Here is a 16,959-nt window from a genome sequence, read left to right as displayed (position 1 = left end):
TAAATAAGCTGTGAGGCTGCTCACTTTTCAATGCTTAAATATTTTGAGATCTGACTTGTCTAAGCAGTGGTAAAGCATTTTGAAAGGGAGTTAATTTACATGGCTTGTATGCAGGTAGTTTGCTGATTTGTAAATTTTTACTTCACGTGGTGTTTTCCCTAAATATGTAAACCTATGTATGTAAGAGTCTGTGTGTTTTAATTGTGACATAGATATTCACTGGAACCTTCTTGCCCTTCTTGATCTAGGTATAATTCTCTTGAACCTCTCATTCCACTCCCAAAGCACATGTTGTTTCTTTGATACTTTGACCTAGATGTGAAACTTGACACCCTAAGTTCCTAAGAAAACCCCCACTTAACAAAACACTTGTGAACATACAGGTCACTGAAGGTTTGGTAGAGGAGACAGAGAAGGAGAAGTTATTCTTAAAAATCCACCACTGAAGCTTGACTGACCCTTGAATTTATCCCAGTCTCTTTTTGTCTTGCTTGTTCTCTCTCCTTTCCTCCTTTCTCTCTCCCTTTTCAAGGGCAAAATAACATTATCATGCAGAGCAGACCTTGGCCCTAGCTGCTGCATAGGCTGTTGAGGTTTTTACCTTTAACACTTGTCAATGTATTTTTTTCCGAGTTCTCTTTAAAAGGAATTATGGTACCAGCTGTTCCTATAATAATTTTTCTACCTAATTACATAATGGAGATAATATTTTTAGATGAAAAACAACAATAATTGGTTGCATCAGATGTGTTGATGTCTAAGGTTTATCTGGCCCTGGTTATTGTTTTTTTTTAATCTATTTTTTATTAATTTATTTATTTTTATTTTTGGCTGCATTGGGTCTTCATTGCTGCACACGGGCTTTCTCTAGTTGCATCGAGCAAGGGCTACTCTTCGTTGTGGTGCGCGGGCGTCTCATTGCGGTGGCTTCTCATTGCAGAGCATGGTCTTCAGTAGTTGCAGCACGCAGGCCCAGCAGTTGTGGCTCGCAGGCTCTAGAGCGCAGGTTCAGTAGTTGTGGTGCACGGGCCTAGTTGCTCCGTGGCATGTGTGATCTTCCCGGACCAGGGCTCAAGCCCATGTCCCCTGCATTGGCAGGCAGACTCTCAACCACTACACCACCAGTGGCCCTGGTTACTGTAATTGCCAGTTTCTGTCAGCTCATTAAAAATGGAGGCCCTTTACCAATCTGTTTGAGCCTTGTTCTACTACAGGCAGGGTACAGTAGAAAAGCACTATGTTTTAGAGTTAATTGGGCCTGGATCTGCCTCCCAGGCTTATCCACTCATGAGCTAAGTGATCCTGGACAATTTTTAACTCTTCAGAGCTACTTTATGGGATTGCTATGAGGATTATATAAGATAACGCCAATAAAACTCTTGTCACCATGCCTCAGGAAATGGTTACTCCCTTCTGTGGGTCAGTATTGCTGCAGGAACTGGGAACCAGCCCTTGGAGTATAGTCAAACATTGGTGATGACTTCCACAGTCCTGGTCAACTTTTGTACATTTTAAAATGCACGTTTTTCACACCCTCCTTCTCCCAGGAGCACTGTTAAGTTTAAACTAATATTTGATTATAAAAGGCCATAAATATCAGCATCTCTAAGGTAATTTGTGTGTAGAAGAGAGGTGTGTGATAACACTTTTTTTTTTTAAAAACCATAGGTGTGAAGGAATTACAAGTCCAGAAGGCTCCAAATCTATAGTAGAAGGAATCATAGAGGAAGAAGAAGAAGACGAAGAAGGAAGTGAGTCAGTAAACAAAAGGAAAAAGGAAGATGACATGGAGGTGGGTGAAAGCCTGAATACACTTGGAAGGATGGGTTAGGGAATGGTTCAAAAGTGTGTAAGGTGCGAAAGGGAGGTAACATTGTTCTTTTTGTCCATTGTTAGATATTTTAGGAGACGAAGATACCATCGTAATAGATACTTAGATTAACTGTAAGATATAAAGCACTGTTGATGGCTCTGACAAATTGGAACATAAAACTTACAGTACTACCCTACCCTCAAGCAGACTGCTTTCTCATCAGGCCCTTTCCCACCTCTGTACTTCTGTTCCTGTGATTTATCTCATGAGAAAATCCCATTTCGTACCAGTCTACCCTAAACTTATCCAGATCCTTCCCATCTTTCAAGGTGTATCTCCTTGGGGAAGCTTTCTGACCCCAGTTTATATTAGTCCCTCTGCAGTACAGCACTGAGAGCCTGTAGGACACACCTTAGCACTTTCTTTTCTGAAGTTGTGACCAAGTCATAGAACTGATTTTCATAAGCCACATTCAAAATATTATGGTTTTCTTATAGTCATCCCTAGAATGCAGATTCAGTGTCCTCTAATAACATAAGAATTGTCTCCCAACAAAAATATCCTATGTATTTTGAGGGCAGAAATTGATGTTCTGTGTGAATTTCCTTCAGTGTATAGCTCAGGGTTGTGTGCATAGTGAGTGTTCTGTGAGAACTTGCTGAGCAACTGATTTGAGGACACCAGTGGGAAGGGGTGCTTTTTCTGGGAAATGATGAGTGAGTGTGAGCCATAGACTTTCTGGGATGGATTATGAACATCTTACTAATGACAGGGAATTAGTAAGATGTTACTAACCTTACTTATGTATACTTGGTGTATACCACATATTCCTTTGCATTTGGAGATGCTAGTGTTAGCAAGGAAGAGGGTGCATTTTTTTTAAACAGTATTTTTAATTTAATGAGGATCTTCTTGTCATCCTTAAGATCGATGAATAATACTTTGTACCTCTTTGGAGTTTACAAAATTATAAATAATGCATGATCAGTTTGCCCTCCAACACTCTGTGAGACGAGGGGAGACCTTTTCTCACATGTTAACACTACAGAAACTGAGACTCAGAGATGAAGAGATTTGTTCAGGGTAATCAATTAGTGTTTAGTAGATTTGAGACTGATACAAACTATCAGTTACGTTTTACCTTTTATGTGCTAGGATCTATACTGAATGCTTCACATTAATATCTCTAGTTCTCATTTTGCCTCTGCATTGTAGGTATTAACACTGTTTTACAACTCAGATGCAGATACTTGCTTATGGTCACATATAAATGTTAGTGCTAAAACACATCTAGATCCTCTGGTTTTTAATTCCAACTCATTTTTTCCTTATAATTTTTTATAGGGCCTATTGTATGGGGTTTTATGAACTCCAGCAGTTTTGTTAGGAGGTCAAACTGAGGCATATCAGTCAATGAGGAGCATAGCTAAACAGTCTCCACCTGAGGAAGGACACAGAGAAACTCTAGTAGTCAACAACTTCTTGCAACTAGTAGATAAGTCCTGGAGATCTGATGCACAGCACAGTAATTATAGGCAACAATACTGTATTATAAACTTCAAAGTTGCTAAGACACTAGATCTTAATTGTTCCCACCACAAAAAAATGATAATTATATGACATGTTAGAGGTAGGTGTTAGGTAACACTATGGTGGTAATCATATTGCAATATATAAATGTATCAGATGAACATGTTGTACACCGTAAACTTAAACAATGTTGTATGTCAGTTATATCTCAAAGGAAAAATAAATAAAAATGATGGAGAAAATGTTAATAATGCCAATTAAACTTAACAACAACAGCACAAAAAACCGGGCAAAGCTTCATAGGGGCATCTCTGTTTAGCACAATATAAAAAGTTGTGTTTCAAATGACCCTGAGGCATACATAAGAGGTCAGTTGCATCCACTCTGCTCTGTAAAAGAAAACAAGCTATACATTTTTATTGGGGATGGGGAGAATCTAATACAAAATGGTTAAAATACAGAAAAGAAAGGGAAAACATTTAAGCTTTGATCCTTAAAGGAATAAACTTCACTTGTCCAGGAGATATTCCTTTGTGCATAAATCTCTTTCTTTTTCGGACTGCTTTATTGAAAGGTAACTCATCCAAAGTATACCATTCAGTGATTTTTAGTACAGTCACAGTTGTGCAACCATCACAACAATCTAATCTTAGAACATTTTCGTCACTTTTAAAAGAAATGTCTTACTCATTTGCAGTCATTTTCCATTTCTCTCCATCCTTTCCAGATCTAGGCAATCACTAATCTACTTTCCATCTCCACAGATTTGCCTAATCTGAGCATTTAATATAAGTGGAATTATGCAGTATGTGATCTTCCATGACTTCCATTCCATCGCATAATGTTTTCCAGGTTCATTCTGTTGTAGCATGTATCAGTACTTCATTCCTATTTATGGCTGAATAATATTCCATTGTATAGATAGACTTTTTTTTCAGATTTATTGAGGTATAATTGCCAATTAAAATTGTAAGATATTTAAAGTGTACAATGTGATGAACAGATGCCTTGTGAAAGGATACTCCTCAATGAGTTAACACATCCATCACCTCACAGATTTACCTTTTTTGTGTGTGTTTTTGAGGACATGTAAGTTTACTCTCTTAGCAGATTTCAGTTATACAATACATTATTGTCAACTATAGTCACTATAATTGTGTTTTATATTAATTAGATCCTCAGACCTTTTTCATCTTATAACTGAAAGTTTATACCCTTTTACCAACTTCTATCTATTCTTCTACCTTCCAGCCTCTGGCCTGGTAACCACTTTTTTTTTTTTTTTTTTTTTTTTTTTTGCGGTATGCGGGCCTCTCACTGTTGTGGCCTCTCCCGTTGTGGAGCACAGGCTCTGGACACGCAGGCTCAGCAGCCATGGCTCACAGGCCCAGCTGCTCCGTGGCATGTGGGATCTTCCCGGACCGGGGCATGAACCCGTGTCCCCTGCATTGGCAGGCAGACTCTCAACCACTGCGCCACCAGGGAAGCCCCTGGTAACCACTTTGATAGACCACACTTTTAATCCATTCATCAGTTAATGGACATGTGGGTTATTTCCACTTTTTGTCTATTAGGAATAATGCTGATATAAACATTCAAGTAAAAATTTTTGCATGGGCATAGGTTTTTATTCTCTTGGGTATATACCTGTGAGTGGAATTGCCGGATGGTAACTCATTTGAGGAACAGCCATTCTGTTTTCCAAAGTGCCTGCATCATTTCATATTCGCACTAGCAGTGTATGAGGGATCCAGTTTTTCTGTATCCTTGCCAGCACTTATTACTGTCTTTCTTTTTGATTATAGCCATCCTAGTATGAAGTGGAATCTCATATCTGTGGTTTTGATTTACATTTTTCTAATGACTATTGATGTTGAGCATCTTTTCATGTGCTTATTGGCCATTTATGTATCTTCTCTGGAGAAATATCTCTTCATATCTTTTGCCCATTTTTAAATAGGGTTATTTGTCTTTTTATTATTGAGTTGTATTTGCGGATGAAATCTAGTATGCATTTGGGAGCGGCTTGTGAGATTATGCTGTCTCTGTGGAGCTGATCTCTTATAAATGACTCATAAATGGGAAGCACTGCATGCAGTAGGACAGGCTGAGGTTCCAAGTTGAAATGACAATTAGTGTTCATTTCAAAGTGTCCTGTGTCTAGAAAATATTAATAGAAGAGAATAGAATGAGTTGTTTAGTGAGATCTAGAAGATCCAAGTTTCCTGACTCCCCATCCAGTGATCTTTTTTTTAAATTGTGGTAAAAAACACACACAACATAAAATTTACCATCTTAACCATTTTAAAGTGTATAGTTCAGTAATATTAAATATATTCACACTGTTGTGCAACCAGTTTCCAGAATTTTCTTATCTTGCAAAACTGAAACTCTGTACCCATTAAACAACAACTCCCCTTTCCCGCTTCCCCCAACCCCTAATAATCACCATTCTACTTTCTGTTTCTGTGAATTTCACTATATTTTAGATACCTCATATAAGTGGACTCATATAGCATTTGTGATCATTAATGATCAATGCAAATCAAATCAAATGCAAATCAAAACCATAAATATCACTTTGTACCCATTAGGGTGGCTACTGCCAAAAAAACCCAAAATAACAAGTATTGGCAAGGACGTGGAGAAATTGGAACCATTGTGCACTATTGGTGGGATTACAAAATGGTACAATCACTATTAAACATGGTATGGCAGTTACTCAAAAAATTAAAAATAGAACTACGTTATGATCCAGCAATCTCACTTTTGGGTATATACCCAAAAGAAATGAAAGCAGGGTCTTGAATAGATATTTGCACACCCATGTTCATAGCAGCTGATCTCTTAATAATAAGTGCTGTTGGAACATCTTTTCATGTACTTATCAGCTGTTTGTACATCTTCTTTGGAGAAATGTCTGTTAAAGTCCTATGCCCATTTTTAAATGAGGTTATTTGATTTTTTTTGTTGTTGAGTTACAGGAATTCTTTTATGTCCTTTGGATATTAACTCCTTATGAGATACATGACTTGCAGATATTTTCTCCCATTCAGTGGTATGCCTTTTCACTCTATTGATTGAGTTCTTTGATGCACAAATGTTTTTAAGTTTGATATAGTCCATTTATCTATTTTTACTTTTGTTGCCTCTGCTTTTGGTTCCATAACCAAGAAATCATTGCTAAGTCCAATGTCGTGAAAAGTTTCATGATGCTTTCTTCTAGAACTTTTACAGTTGTAGGTTTTTATATTTAGGTTTTAATCCATTTGAGTTAATTTTTGTATGTTGTCCAACTTCATTCTTTTGCTTATGGATATCCAGTTTCCCCAGCACCATTTGTTGAAAAGAGTGTCCTTTCTCCATTGAGTAGTCTCAGCATCCTTATCAAAGATCATTCGACTGTATATGTGAGAGTTTATTTCTGGGCTCTCGAAGTTTTTATTCCATTGCTCTATTTGTCTGTCTTTATATCAGTACTATGCTGTTTTGATTACTGTAACTTTGTAATATATTTTGAAATCAGAGAGCATGAGTCCTCCAATTTTGTTCTTCTTTATTAAAATTGCTTTGGCTATTTGGGGTCCCTTGAGATTCTATATGAATTTTAGGATGAATTTTTCTATTTTTGCAAAAAATGCCATTGGGATTTTGATATTGTGTTAAATCTGCAGATCATTTGGGTAGTATGAACATCTTAACCATGTGGTGATCTTTAATACAATATATGCTGTCTCATGCTCACTTCTAGATTTTCATATTTTGGTTGATATGTGGTCATCTAATTATTTCAGTTATAATATTTCAAAATTTTGATGCAGAAAAGTATAGAGAACCTTTTATTTGTTCAGCTTGTATTTGATGAGTGCATACTCTGTGCCATCTACTTTATATCGAGATTGAACAGATATTGACATTTTGTCATATTTGTGTCAGTTTTCCTTTTTTAAATTACCATTGCAGGAACATTATATCATTGTCATAAATAAAAATATAAGAAAACATGTTCTATGAACAAATCAACATATTTTCAGTTTTCCCTTCCAGTTCTTTCCCAAAGTATACCATATTTTTCCAGTAGTAATCCTAACTTAGATGACATGTTGTACTCTGCTTCTTTCACTTAATATTATATTGTAAGCATTTTTCATACTACAATGTGTTTTTGTAGTTATTCTTCTGATGATGTGTTCTTTTTGCCAAATGAGTATAAGAAGCTCAATCTTGGCCTTACCATTTACTAGGTTTGTGATCTTAAGAAAGTTTCCTAGGTTCACTGAAACTAATAGAAGTAAAAAGTAAACTTCTGATTATCTAAACATGGAAATTACAACAATAACCTATGTCACAAGGCTGTTATAAGGATTAAATGTATATTAAAATGTCAGGGACACGGTAAGCTCTTAATATGTGCTAGTTTCCTTCCCTTTCCTTTTCCCAGGGACCTAGTTTTTATCCTGTTCCTCCAGGGGTTGCCCTCAGAGACTCAAAACTTGCTCTTCTTCCTCCAGACCAAGAAAGACCATCCTTACACTTGGAGAATTGAACTGGCAAAAACAGAAAAATACTGGGATGGCTGGTTCCGAGGCTTATCCAATCTCTTTCTTAGTTGTCCTATTCCGAAATTGCTGCTCCTGGCTGGTAAGTGTGTATGTGTTTTTATTAGTCAGCTTGGGCTGCCATGACAAAATACAATAGACTGGGTGGCTTAAACAACAGATTAATTTTCGCACAGTTCTAGAGGCTGGAAGTCTGAGATAAGGGTTCCAGACTGGTCGAGTTCTGCTAAGAGCTTTCTTACTGACTTGCAAACAACCACCTTTTCACTGTGTCCTTACATGGCAGAGAGAGCGAGAACAAGCTAGCTCTCTGCTGTTTATTCTTATAAGGACACTAATCCTGTCCTGTGAGGGCCCTACCCTTATGACCGCATTTAACCTTAATTACTTCCTCATTTAACCTTAATTACTTCCATATCTCCAAATATGGTCACATTGTGAATTAGGCCTTCATCATATAAATTTGGGGGGAACACAGTTGAGTCCCTAGCAGTGTATGTATATTGTCATCTCAGCATGTCTTTGTTAAAACTATTTACCAAATGGGTAGCGACTTCCAAAGTGAAGTACCATCCTCACTCATTTGTGCCCTTTCTCCTCCCTTTGCCAAATCCCTAAACCTAACTAAGCATAAGCATCCACCTGGGATGGCCGAATTCTGGCCTGGCCTCTACCTGGTCAAGCCCAAGTCCTCTCCTTGAGTGGTATAAGGATATTCTGAGGATAATGGAAATTTGAAAAGTAAAACCCTATTTTCAGAAACCAGCTTAAACAAGCAAAGTGGTTACGGGGAACCTCAGCCTAGAAAGCTTCATGTGGTGAGAATATACCCTCAGGGAGTTAGGATTGGCATTAACATGAATTGAGAATGTCATCATGTTTACAACTCTAGCAATTTTTACTTCATTATTGAACAGCAAAGCCTATTTCACACAGCTTTTTTCTAGCAAGCTACTTATGGATTCTCTTATTTTGTTCTAGGTGTTGATAGATTGGATAAAGATCTGACTATTGGCCAAATGCAAGGTAAGCTGTGAAGAAATTATGTTCCTAGGTCCCCTGAGGGCAGAGAAATGGGCAGAGTCATGTGGAAATTTTCCATCTAAAAATGGGAATTGTACTACCACATATGCCTCAGAGTTGTAAGGATTAAAGTGAGGCAATGTCTTTGAAAGGGGCATTATAAACTATAAAGTACTCTGTGTAAATATACAATATTGTGAAAGATATTCTGAATACTGATCAGTATTTTTATTATTGTTCGAATTCTTAGGAAAGGGAAAGGTCCAAGATAACCCAGATACAAAAAGGTTGAACTCTATTTAGAAGACAGCATAATGAGGTGGTAAAAGCAAGGGCTCTGAGAAATGCGTTTGAGTATTGCTTCCTTCCTACTAATTTTTTTGACCTTGGGCAAGTTACTTGACCTGCCTTAGCTTTAGTTTTCTCGGTCTATAAAATGAGAAAATTGATGGCAACCTCACAAGGATTGTGAGGTATAATGAGTAGGAAAGTGACATGTTGTGCTTAGGTCCAGGTGTATTGGCTAGATGACTGTGGAGGTAGTGGAACCAATTTCATGGAAGCTTTTGGCTTTAGTACAGATGAAAGGCCTGGTGAAGGTGAAGTCAGTAGTCACTGGCAACTTTGGGTTATAGGAAGAAGAGGTGCTAACTCCAAGGCCAAGGTTTCAAGCTTAAGCAGATTCTGTTCTTGACCTTCCTTCTTTTCTACTTACTCTCCCTGGGCAATCTCATGGCTCTCATTTATACCCTGATAACTCCCAAAACGAAACATCTGACTCATACCTCTCCATGTATCAAACCTGCTGGACATCTCTACTTGGATGTCTCATGGGCCCCTCAGACTGTTCCTTGAGCTGTCCTCAAGCTCTCCACAGAGAAGGGGGCTATTTTCCTTGATAATAGTTGTTCAAAGGCCTCTGAATGATTTATCAAACTCTGACCTTAGACCTTCATACCATACCCTTCCCTTCCCCCAACTACATAGTGTCCTGAGGCCTTGAGCAGGACCATGGGCTGGGACTATGTGATTTTTTTGGCACTGATGTTGGTAATTCTATTTTATTTTTAAATTTATTTTCGGCTGCATCAGGTCTTTGTTGCTGCACGTGGGCTTTCTCTAGTTGCGGCAAGCGGGGGCTACTCTTCGTTGTGGTGCATGGACTTCTCATTTTGTTGGCTTCTCTTGTTGCGGAGCACGGGCTCTAGGCATGCGGGCTTCAGTAGTTGTGGCATGTGGGCTCAGTTGTTGTGGCTCGTGGGCTGTAGAGTGCAGGCTCAGTAGTTGTGGCGCACGGGCTTAGTTGCTCTGCGGCATGTGGGATCTTCCCGGACCAGGGCTCAAACCCCAGTCCCTTGTATTGGGAGGCGGATTCTTAACCACTGTGCCACCAGGGAAGTCCTGATGTTGGTTATTCTGAGCCTAGACATTTTTCCGTAAATTCAATTAAGCAAACCTTTTCTAAGCAAGAAAAGACCTAGGTGTAAGACCTGTGCTTGATGCTGAGCACACAGAAGAATCAGACATAGCTCTTGATGCTATCTGAAAGCAGTTAATCTTGACTAGAATAGCATTTGGAATCAGTGTTGATCACCAGCCTTGGAAGCAGACAGTCCTGGGTTTGAATCACTCTTACTGGTTTTGTGGCCCGAGTGGATTGCTGACTTCCTTAATTCTGAGTTTCTTCATCTATCGAATGGAGATAATGAAATAATTCAATTGTGTGAGGTTTAAATGAGAAAATGTGGGTGAAGTAAAATAAATGATGGCTTCATTGTGTCTAGGAGGCACTCCTGATACCTCATTAAATCCCTCCTGTTTCCCCAGTAAGGTTTATGCCAAGACCACCTTCTCTTTCAAAGCATCCCATGAGTATGTATAGAGAGTAATGACATCCATAAAACAAAAGGAAATGGCTAAATCACCACAGATTTCAAACCACAGCTTTCCCAGCACTGTTTAAACCAGCTGAATTAGTTGCTGAATCCTAGAAATCCAGCACTCATTGATGGTGCAACTTAGGTGAATGATTTAGGCTCTCTGAACCTAAAGTTCCTCATCTGTAGGATAGGCAGGGAGGGGCTTCCCTGGTGGCACAGTGGTTAAGAATTCACCTGCCAGTGCAGGGGACATGGGTTCGAGCCCTCATCCTGGAAGATCTCACATGCCGTGGAGCAACTAAGCCCATGTTCTACAACTACTGAGCCTGCGCTCTAGAGCCCGCGAGCCACAACTGCTGAGCCCACATGCCACAACTACTGAAGCCTGTGCGCCTAAAGCCCGTGCTCCGCAACAAGAGAAGCCACCGCAATGAGAAGCCCACGCACTGCAATGAAGAGTAGCCTCCGCTCGCAGCAACTAGAGAAAGCCCGCATGCAGCAACGAAGACCCGATGCAGACAAAAATAAATAAATAAAATAATATGGAGTTGGAAATATGCCCACCTCATAGAATAATTGTGAGGATTACCCATGATTATGTTATTTTATGTGTACTGGGTACAGCATTGTTAGTATGTGTGAGCTCTCCCTGATTCCTTATACCCACTCTTCCAAAGAGGAGTGAAAAATGCAGCCCCAGTCATCAAGGTTTGAGTTTTAAGTTTTATCAGGTTATTTGCTCGATCGTTCATTCATCCAAAACTTACTAAGCGCTTATTTAATATCTAGCCCTGGGTTGGGCCCTATTAGGGATATAGAGCAAGTAATGATATTAGCCCTGTTCTTATAGAAATGACACACTCCTGGGGGGGGGCAAGCACCAGTGGCATATAGATATTAGTTTACAGAACAACAGGGGCACAAGCTGCTCTGTGTTTGGATCCATTAAATGCATTAACAGTAGTACATTAGGAGATACAGGGGAGAGGGGACTAGGCTGGAGCACCCAGCGGCAGCTTACTGCAGGAAGAGGGGCATAAGCAGGACCTTACTGGAGGGAATGGTCTTAGTTCCTCTGCTGACTAATTAAGTGGCCTTGGGCAAATCACTTCACTAATCAAGGCCTTGGTTTCATCATCTCAAAAAAGAATTTCAGTATTTGTCCTGCTTAATTTTATAGGGTAAATTTGAGAATCAACTTAAAAAATGGGTAGATGAGTATTTTGAAAAAAGATTTTAAAGCACTATGTAACTGGGGTAAGAATCCCAGAATGTGATAGCCAGAAGGACTTCCAGAGCTTACTCCCTTATTCTGAGGCTCTGAGAGTCTGCTCTCTCTACCTGTGGGAGCTCTGGGTCCCGTATTCTTTAGTCTCCTTAGAGATCTTGCTTTATCAATCATTTCTGTTCATTCTTAATAACTGTCACATTAGTTGTGAGCTTACAGTGTTCTACAGGACAGTGTGAGAAAGTGCCCAGTACCGTGTCTGGCACATAGTTAAGCACTCAAATGGTAACTTATTATTGTAATAATAAATCTCAAAGTCCTTAACATGGCCTACAAACCCCTTAATGGTATGGTCCCTGCTTACCTCTCCAGCCTCATTGTTAACTCTCATGAGCACCATGCCAAAGTTTTTCTTTTCAGGAGCAAATACCATTTCATCCTTCTTTCTTTGTGTAAGTTATTTTTTCTGTGTGGGAAGCCTTCCTGGATCCCTATTTGATTGCAAAGCCCCTCTTCTTGTGTTTTTCCAGTTCCATATGCTCTGTGTTATCATAGGAACTACATGCTGCATTAAAATGTTGGTTTTTATGTTTTGCTCTCCCACTAGACTGTAGTGTATACAGGAACTGTTTCTATGTGTCTGGCCCAAAGCAAATGCATACTAAATAGGTGTAGAAAGAAAAAGTGAAGGGAAAATGATTTGCTCAAGGTTACAATTTCAAGTATTACCATCCTCCTCAAAGGCTAGGTGTAATTGGGTCCAGAGTATTGGCAGGGAGGGGATGGGGGAGTCCTGGCCTCCTGGAGTGACCTGTGAGGCTGCAGAGATGGTAAGGAGAGGACCATTTTAGTCCCTGAGGTGGCTTTGGTTTGTATCTTCCCCAGGGAAGTTCCAGATGCAGGTCCTACCCCAGTGTGGCCATGCAGTCCATGAGGACGCTCCAGACAAGGTGAGTCTGGTGCTTGATGAATGTAAAAGGACAACGTGGAATAACTGTGCGTCTCACAGAAGGTAGAACCAGCCTCTGAGTCAGCCTGTGTCGCCTGCAGCAGCTGCTGTGGGGCCTACACAGATGGGACTCCACCAGCTCCCTAGACCTCTCCCTGGCGGCTGCTTCTGGTCTTGGCTTTGTGTGTATGGGCTGAGGAGTTACTGGCACCCTGCTGTTTCACCCAGGGCCCTATGGTTAAGATCTTAAGCTCTACTTCTCCATTGCCCCCGAAAGCCAGATGGTAGAAGGGATAATTGGGTAGAAACTGCTCCCTAAACCACAGTCACAGTTAGGAATTAATATGTGCTCCTCCTGTAGGAAAAAAGTGCTTTGTAACTCTAAGGGGATAAATAAGCCTTCACATCATTCCTCTTGACTTCTCTGGACCCATCCCTGGCAAATGGTGGGGAGGAGTCTCCCAGCCCTGCCAGGACCCAGGTCCTTTTGATTTCAGGCTCCTCAGAACTGTAGGACCCATGAGTCCACCAGAGAGCCTTACCTTCCAACAGAAGCCCACCAGACCTCCAAGGATGAACCCCATTGCTACCCTTAACGTGGCCTGGAACATCTCTCCCTTTTCCAGGTAGCTGAAGCTGTTGCCACTTTCCTGATTCGGCACAGGTTTGCAGAGCCCATCGGTGGATTCCAGTGGTAAGGAAGTACAAAGGTTTAAGGAGCCCAGCAGTGCTCCAACAAAGAGATATTTGCAAGGTTATAGGTATCTCTGCCTTACCCCTGCCTGGTTTAGGTCACCTTGCCTTTCTTCTTCCTCTTCAACACAGAGCCCAGCATGTGTGTTTCTGCAAAGCCATGGTTGGTTCTTTCCATGTGCTCTGGTTCAGTGAGTTGTTGCCTAGCTGACATTAAATGATGCCTAGTCCCCCACCCTCACTGTGATGCATACTTCTTCTTAAGATGCCCCTTCCTGTGGAGGCTGGGATGGGAATCCGTCCTTTTCCAGGCTCTCAGAGAAATTCAATATGCCTTCTCCTGCCCTGCTGCCAAGGAAGGTGGGGCAGGTCTTGAGGCTGTGTAGGGATCCGGAGCAGGGATTCCAACCCCAGCACTAGTAACATTTGGGTTGGGTAATCCTTTGCGGCGCGGGCTGTTCTGTGCACTGTAGCATGTTGAACAACATCCCTGGCCTTTACGTACCAGAAGCCGGTAGCACCCCTGAACACACACAGCTGTGACAGGCAAACATGTTTCTAGATTTTACCAAGTGTCTCAAGAGAGGCAAAGTCATTCCCAGTTGAGAACCACTGGGTCTAGAGGAACAAGGATGCCCCTCATCCTAGGAAGCTCTCCGTGTGATTAGGCAGACATAGTAGGTCTCTTTGTTGAGGAGGAGGAGGAAAAGAGGCATGGTGACCCAAACAACACGGTCCCGGCCCCACCTCAGGGAGCTCCCAGTCTTTGCTACAGGAGGCCCCTGATCCTCAGAGAGCCCACAGGCCTAATGAAGAGTCACACCTGCCAGTTGGGAAGTCTCTTATCTGATTTTGATGATGGTCTAGGGGAACTTGTTCCCCACCCTCAGGAAGTTTGAAGAAGAAAAAATGTTGAAGAAAAAGAAAGGGTTTCTGCATTAGGGAGTTCTGAATGCCAGGGCCTAGGAGGTGTGGATGACAGAGCAGGGTAGGCATTGGAAATGAGGACAGGAGCCTGGTACAGTGAGCCACACAAGTGATTCCCTTATGCCAAACCACCCGTCAAGCAGCTGACCATTGATGGATCCCAGGAATCAAAATAAAGACTTAGTTTCGCTTAATAAGCAGCGTTTGGGGCCCCTGGCCCATTTGGAGCTGTGGTCAAATCGGCAGTACCCTGAGAGCAGACCCTGTGTCTTGCCCTGGATGGGGCTGAGAAGAGGTGGGAGAGATCTACAAAGGCCTTGGTGATCATTAGGGAGGGTTTCCTGGATGAGACAGGGTAAGCAGGGGGAAAGCTAGTGACGGTCACATTGTTTTCCACTCTCTTTCTACTCTTCACAGTGTGTTTCCTGGCTGTTAGTGACCTGCTCTCCTTCCCTCCCTCAACACTGAGCTCTGTTGTAAATACATCGCACCAGAGGCCACTGTGATGCCGCTGTCTCCTCCTCACCATCCTGCCCGACCATGTGACACCGGCTCCCTATAGACGGGCATCCCCAGATGTACAAACCCTTTCGTGTATTCCTGCCGAAAGCATTGTTTTCCAGGGCCTTTGACCAACATTGGTCTCCCCAGTTTAAGGCTCCCCAGCTCCTATCCCTTCCCTGTTCAGGGGTAGCCCCTGCCTGTCCTCCCTGCCTTGCCTAGGGTGAAGCCTCCATCGGAACCCTGGGCCCCTATTCCTGGCATTAGGCAATGCACCTGCGTCCATATGTTTCCCCAGGCTCAGGGACCTCCATTCCTTGAGATTGTTCTTGCCATGGTCCTGCCCTACCTCATGGGATGGACCACGTGCGGGATGGTCCTTATTTTTCCCTTTTAAATAAAATACCAGTCAGGTACCTTTTTATCCCTGTCTTACTATTCTAGGCTTGGAAGACCCAGCGGGGCCAGGATCTCATCCTTAGGTACAGGGGTGGGGGGTGGATAGCATCACAAGAAACCAGCCTGAAAATCAGGCCCGGCCAGTCCAAGCACATGGCCTCCCAACTGGGGAGGGCCCACGGTCCCACTCCCACATGTCTGGGCACCTGCCCTGGGCTGAGGCCAGGCTGCTCCAGGGGTCTCTTGAGCCCTCACCTGCCACAGGGCAACCCAGGTTGAATACAGCCCACGCACAAAGCCACAGGCTAAGGCCCGTGGAGTTGTTTTTAAGAATCAAATTGAACCATTTTCATAATTGGTCCCTGGAGGTGTGCAGAGTGCCCGCTTGCCTTTTCTAGACCCACAGCTTATCTTAGCCATTTGTGGTTTCCATGTTACTCTTCATAGAATCAGTGCAGCCCAGCATCCTCAATATTTGCCCTCTTCCAGCTGCCTCATCACAGCACTTCAGTCTCCCCCTGCTGCCCAGGCACGCCATTCCCAAGGGCAGGGAGGGGCAGTCTCCTGCAGCCCATCTTTTCTGTGACTGTCTTAGGTGATGCGTAGCCCCCTCCACCTTTCGACCCAACAACTTCCTATTCCTGTCCTGCTGCAGGGTCTGAAGTCTGGGACCTACTTTCTTTGTTATTTATGATCTTGTTTAAAGAAAATAAATCTCCTAACCTTTATCTATCTGGTCTTTATGGAGTTGTCCTTATTTCTGTTGATCTGGGGGCAGGGAACATTTCACTGGATTTAGTCACCATAGAGCACCAGAAAAACCTCTTTCCTGTAGCCTATCAACATCTTATGCTCTGCCTGCTTCCCAGATCCATAATGCCCAGTGGAATGGACAGAACCAGCTTCCACTGCAGCCCGGGAGACCATATTCCAGTCCCATCTCTTCCAGTTATTTGCTGTGTTGACTTTGGCCCAGAACAGGACAGTCTGTACACCGTCCACATGACCTCAGGCACTCAGGGCTTTAAATCTGCCAACACCCAAACTTTGTCTACAACTTAGATATCTCCTGAACTCTGGATACTTCTAGAGTTACTAGATACCTAGATACTCTAGATCCATCTACTTCTCCATATCTCCCAGATGTCCAAAAGCCACTCATTGACCATTCCTAAAACCGAACTCACCTTCCCCCTAAAACTTGTTCTTCCACCCACGTTTCCTAACTCAGTAGTGATAGATACCACCACCTCTCCACTTGACCAAACCAGGCAGCCAAAGTGCCCTAGATGGCACCCTCTCTTACATCCATATCCAGTCTACCACCAACCCCTGTCCATTCTCTGTTCTATGATGTCTCCTTTCCTTGCCTCAGCCCCTCCCCTGGTTATCCTCTACATACTGTTGGAGTCCTCTTCCTAGTAGGCTTTGGAGCCAGGCTGCCTAAATTAGAACCT

General features: G+C 42.1%; 1 protein-coding gene across 2 annotated transcripts in view; it reads left to right on the top strand.

Annotated features, from left to right (window-relative positions):
* PPME1 (protein phosphatase methylesterase 1) overlaps positions 1-16,234 on the top strand; it is a 76,428-nt gene extending 60,194 nt beyond the window's left edge. Inside the window, exons 9-14 of one of the 2 annotated variants that reach the window (XM_029208604.1) lie at positions 1,669-1,792; positions 7,855-7,984; positions 8,884-8,928; positions 12,919-12,983; positions 13,609-13,676; positions 15,020-16,234. In XM_029208604.1, coding sequence (XP_029064437.1) covers positions 1,669-1,792; positions 7,855-7,984; positions 8,884-8,928; positions 12,919-12,983; positions 13,609-13,676; positions 15,020-15,038 — 451 coding nt within the window. In that variant the 3' untranslated portion in view covers positions 15,039-16,234. The remainder of the gene's footprint in view (positions 1-1,668; positions 1,793-7,854; positions 7,985-8,883; positions 8,929-12,918; positions 12,984-13,608; positions 13,677-15,019) is intronic. The other variant, XM_029208605.1, reaches the window with a different exon arrangement.
* The last annotated feature ends 725 nt before the right edge of the window (positions 16,235-16,959 follow it).

Source organism: Monodon monoceros, unplaced genomic scaffold (genome assembly GCF_005190385.1).
Source record: "Monodon monoceros isolate NGI ecotype Baffin Bay Population unplaced genomic scaffold, NGI_Narwhal_1 Super_Scaffold_7, whole genome shotgun sequence".
Classification (NCBI taxonomy): Eukaryota; Metazoa; Chordata; class Mammalia; order Artiodactyla; family Monodontidae; genus Monodon; species Monodon monoceros.
This window is presented reverse-complemented; position numbering and strand designations above follow the sequence as displayed.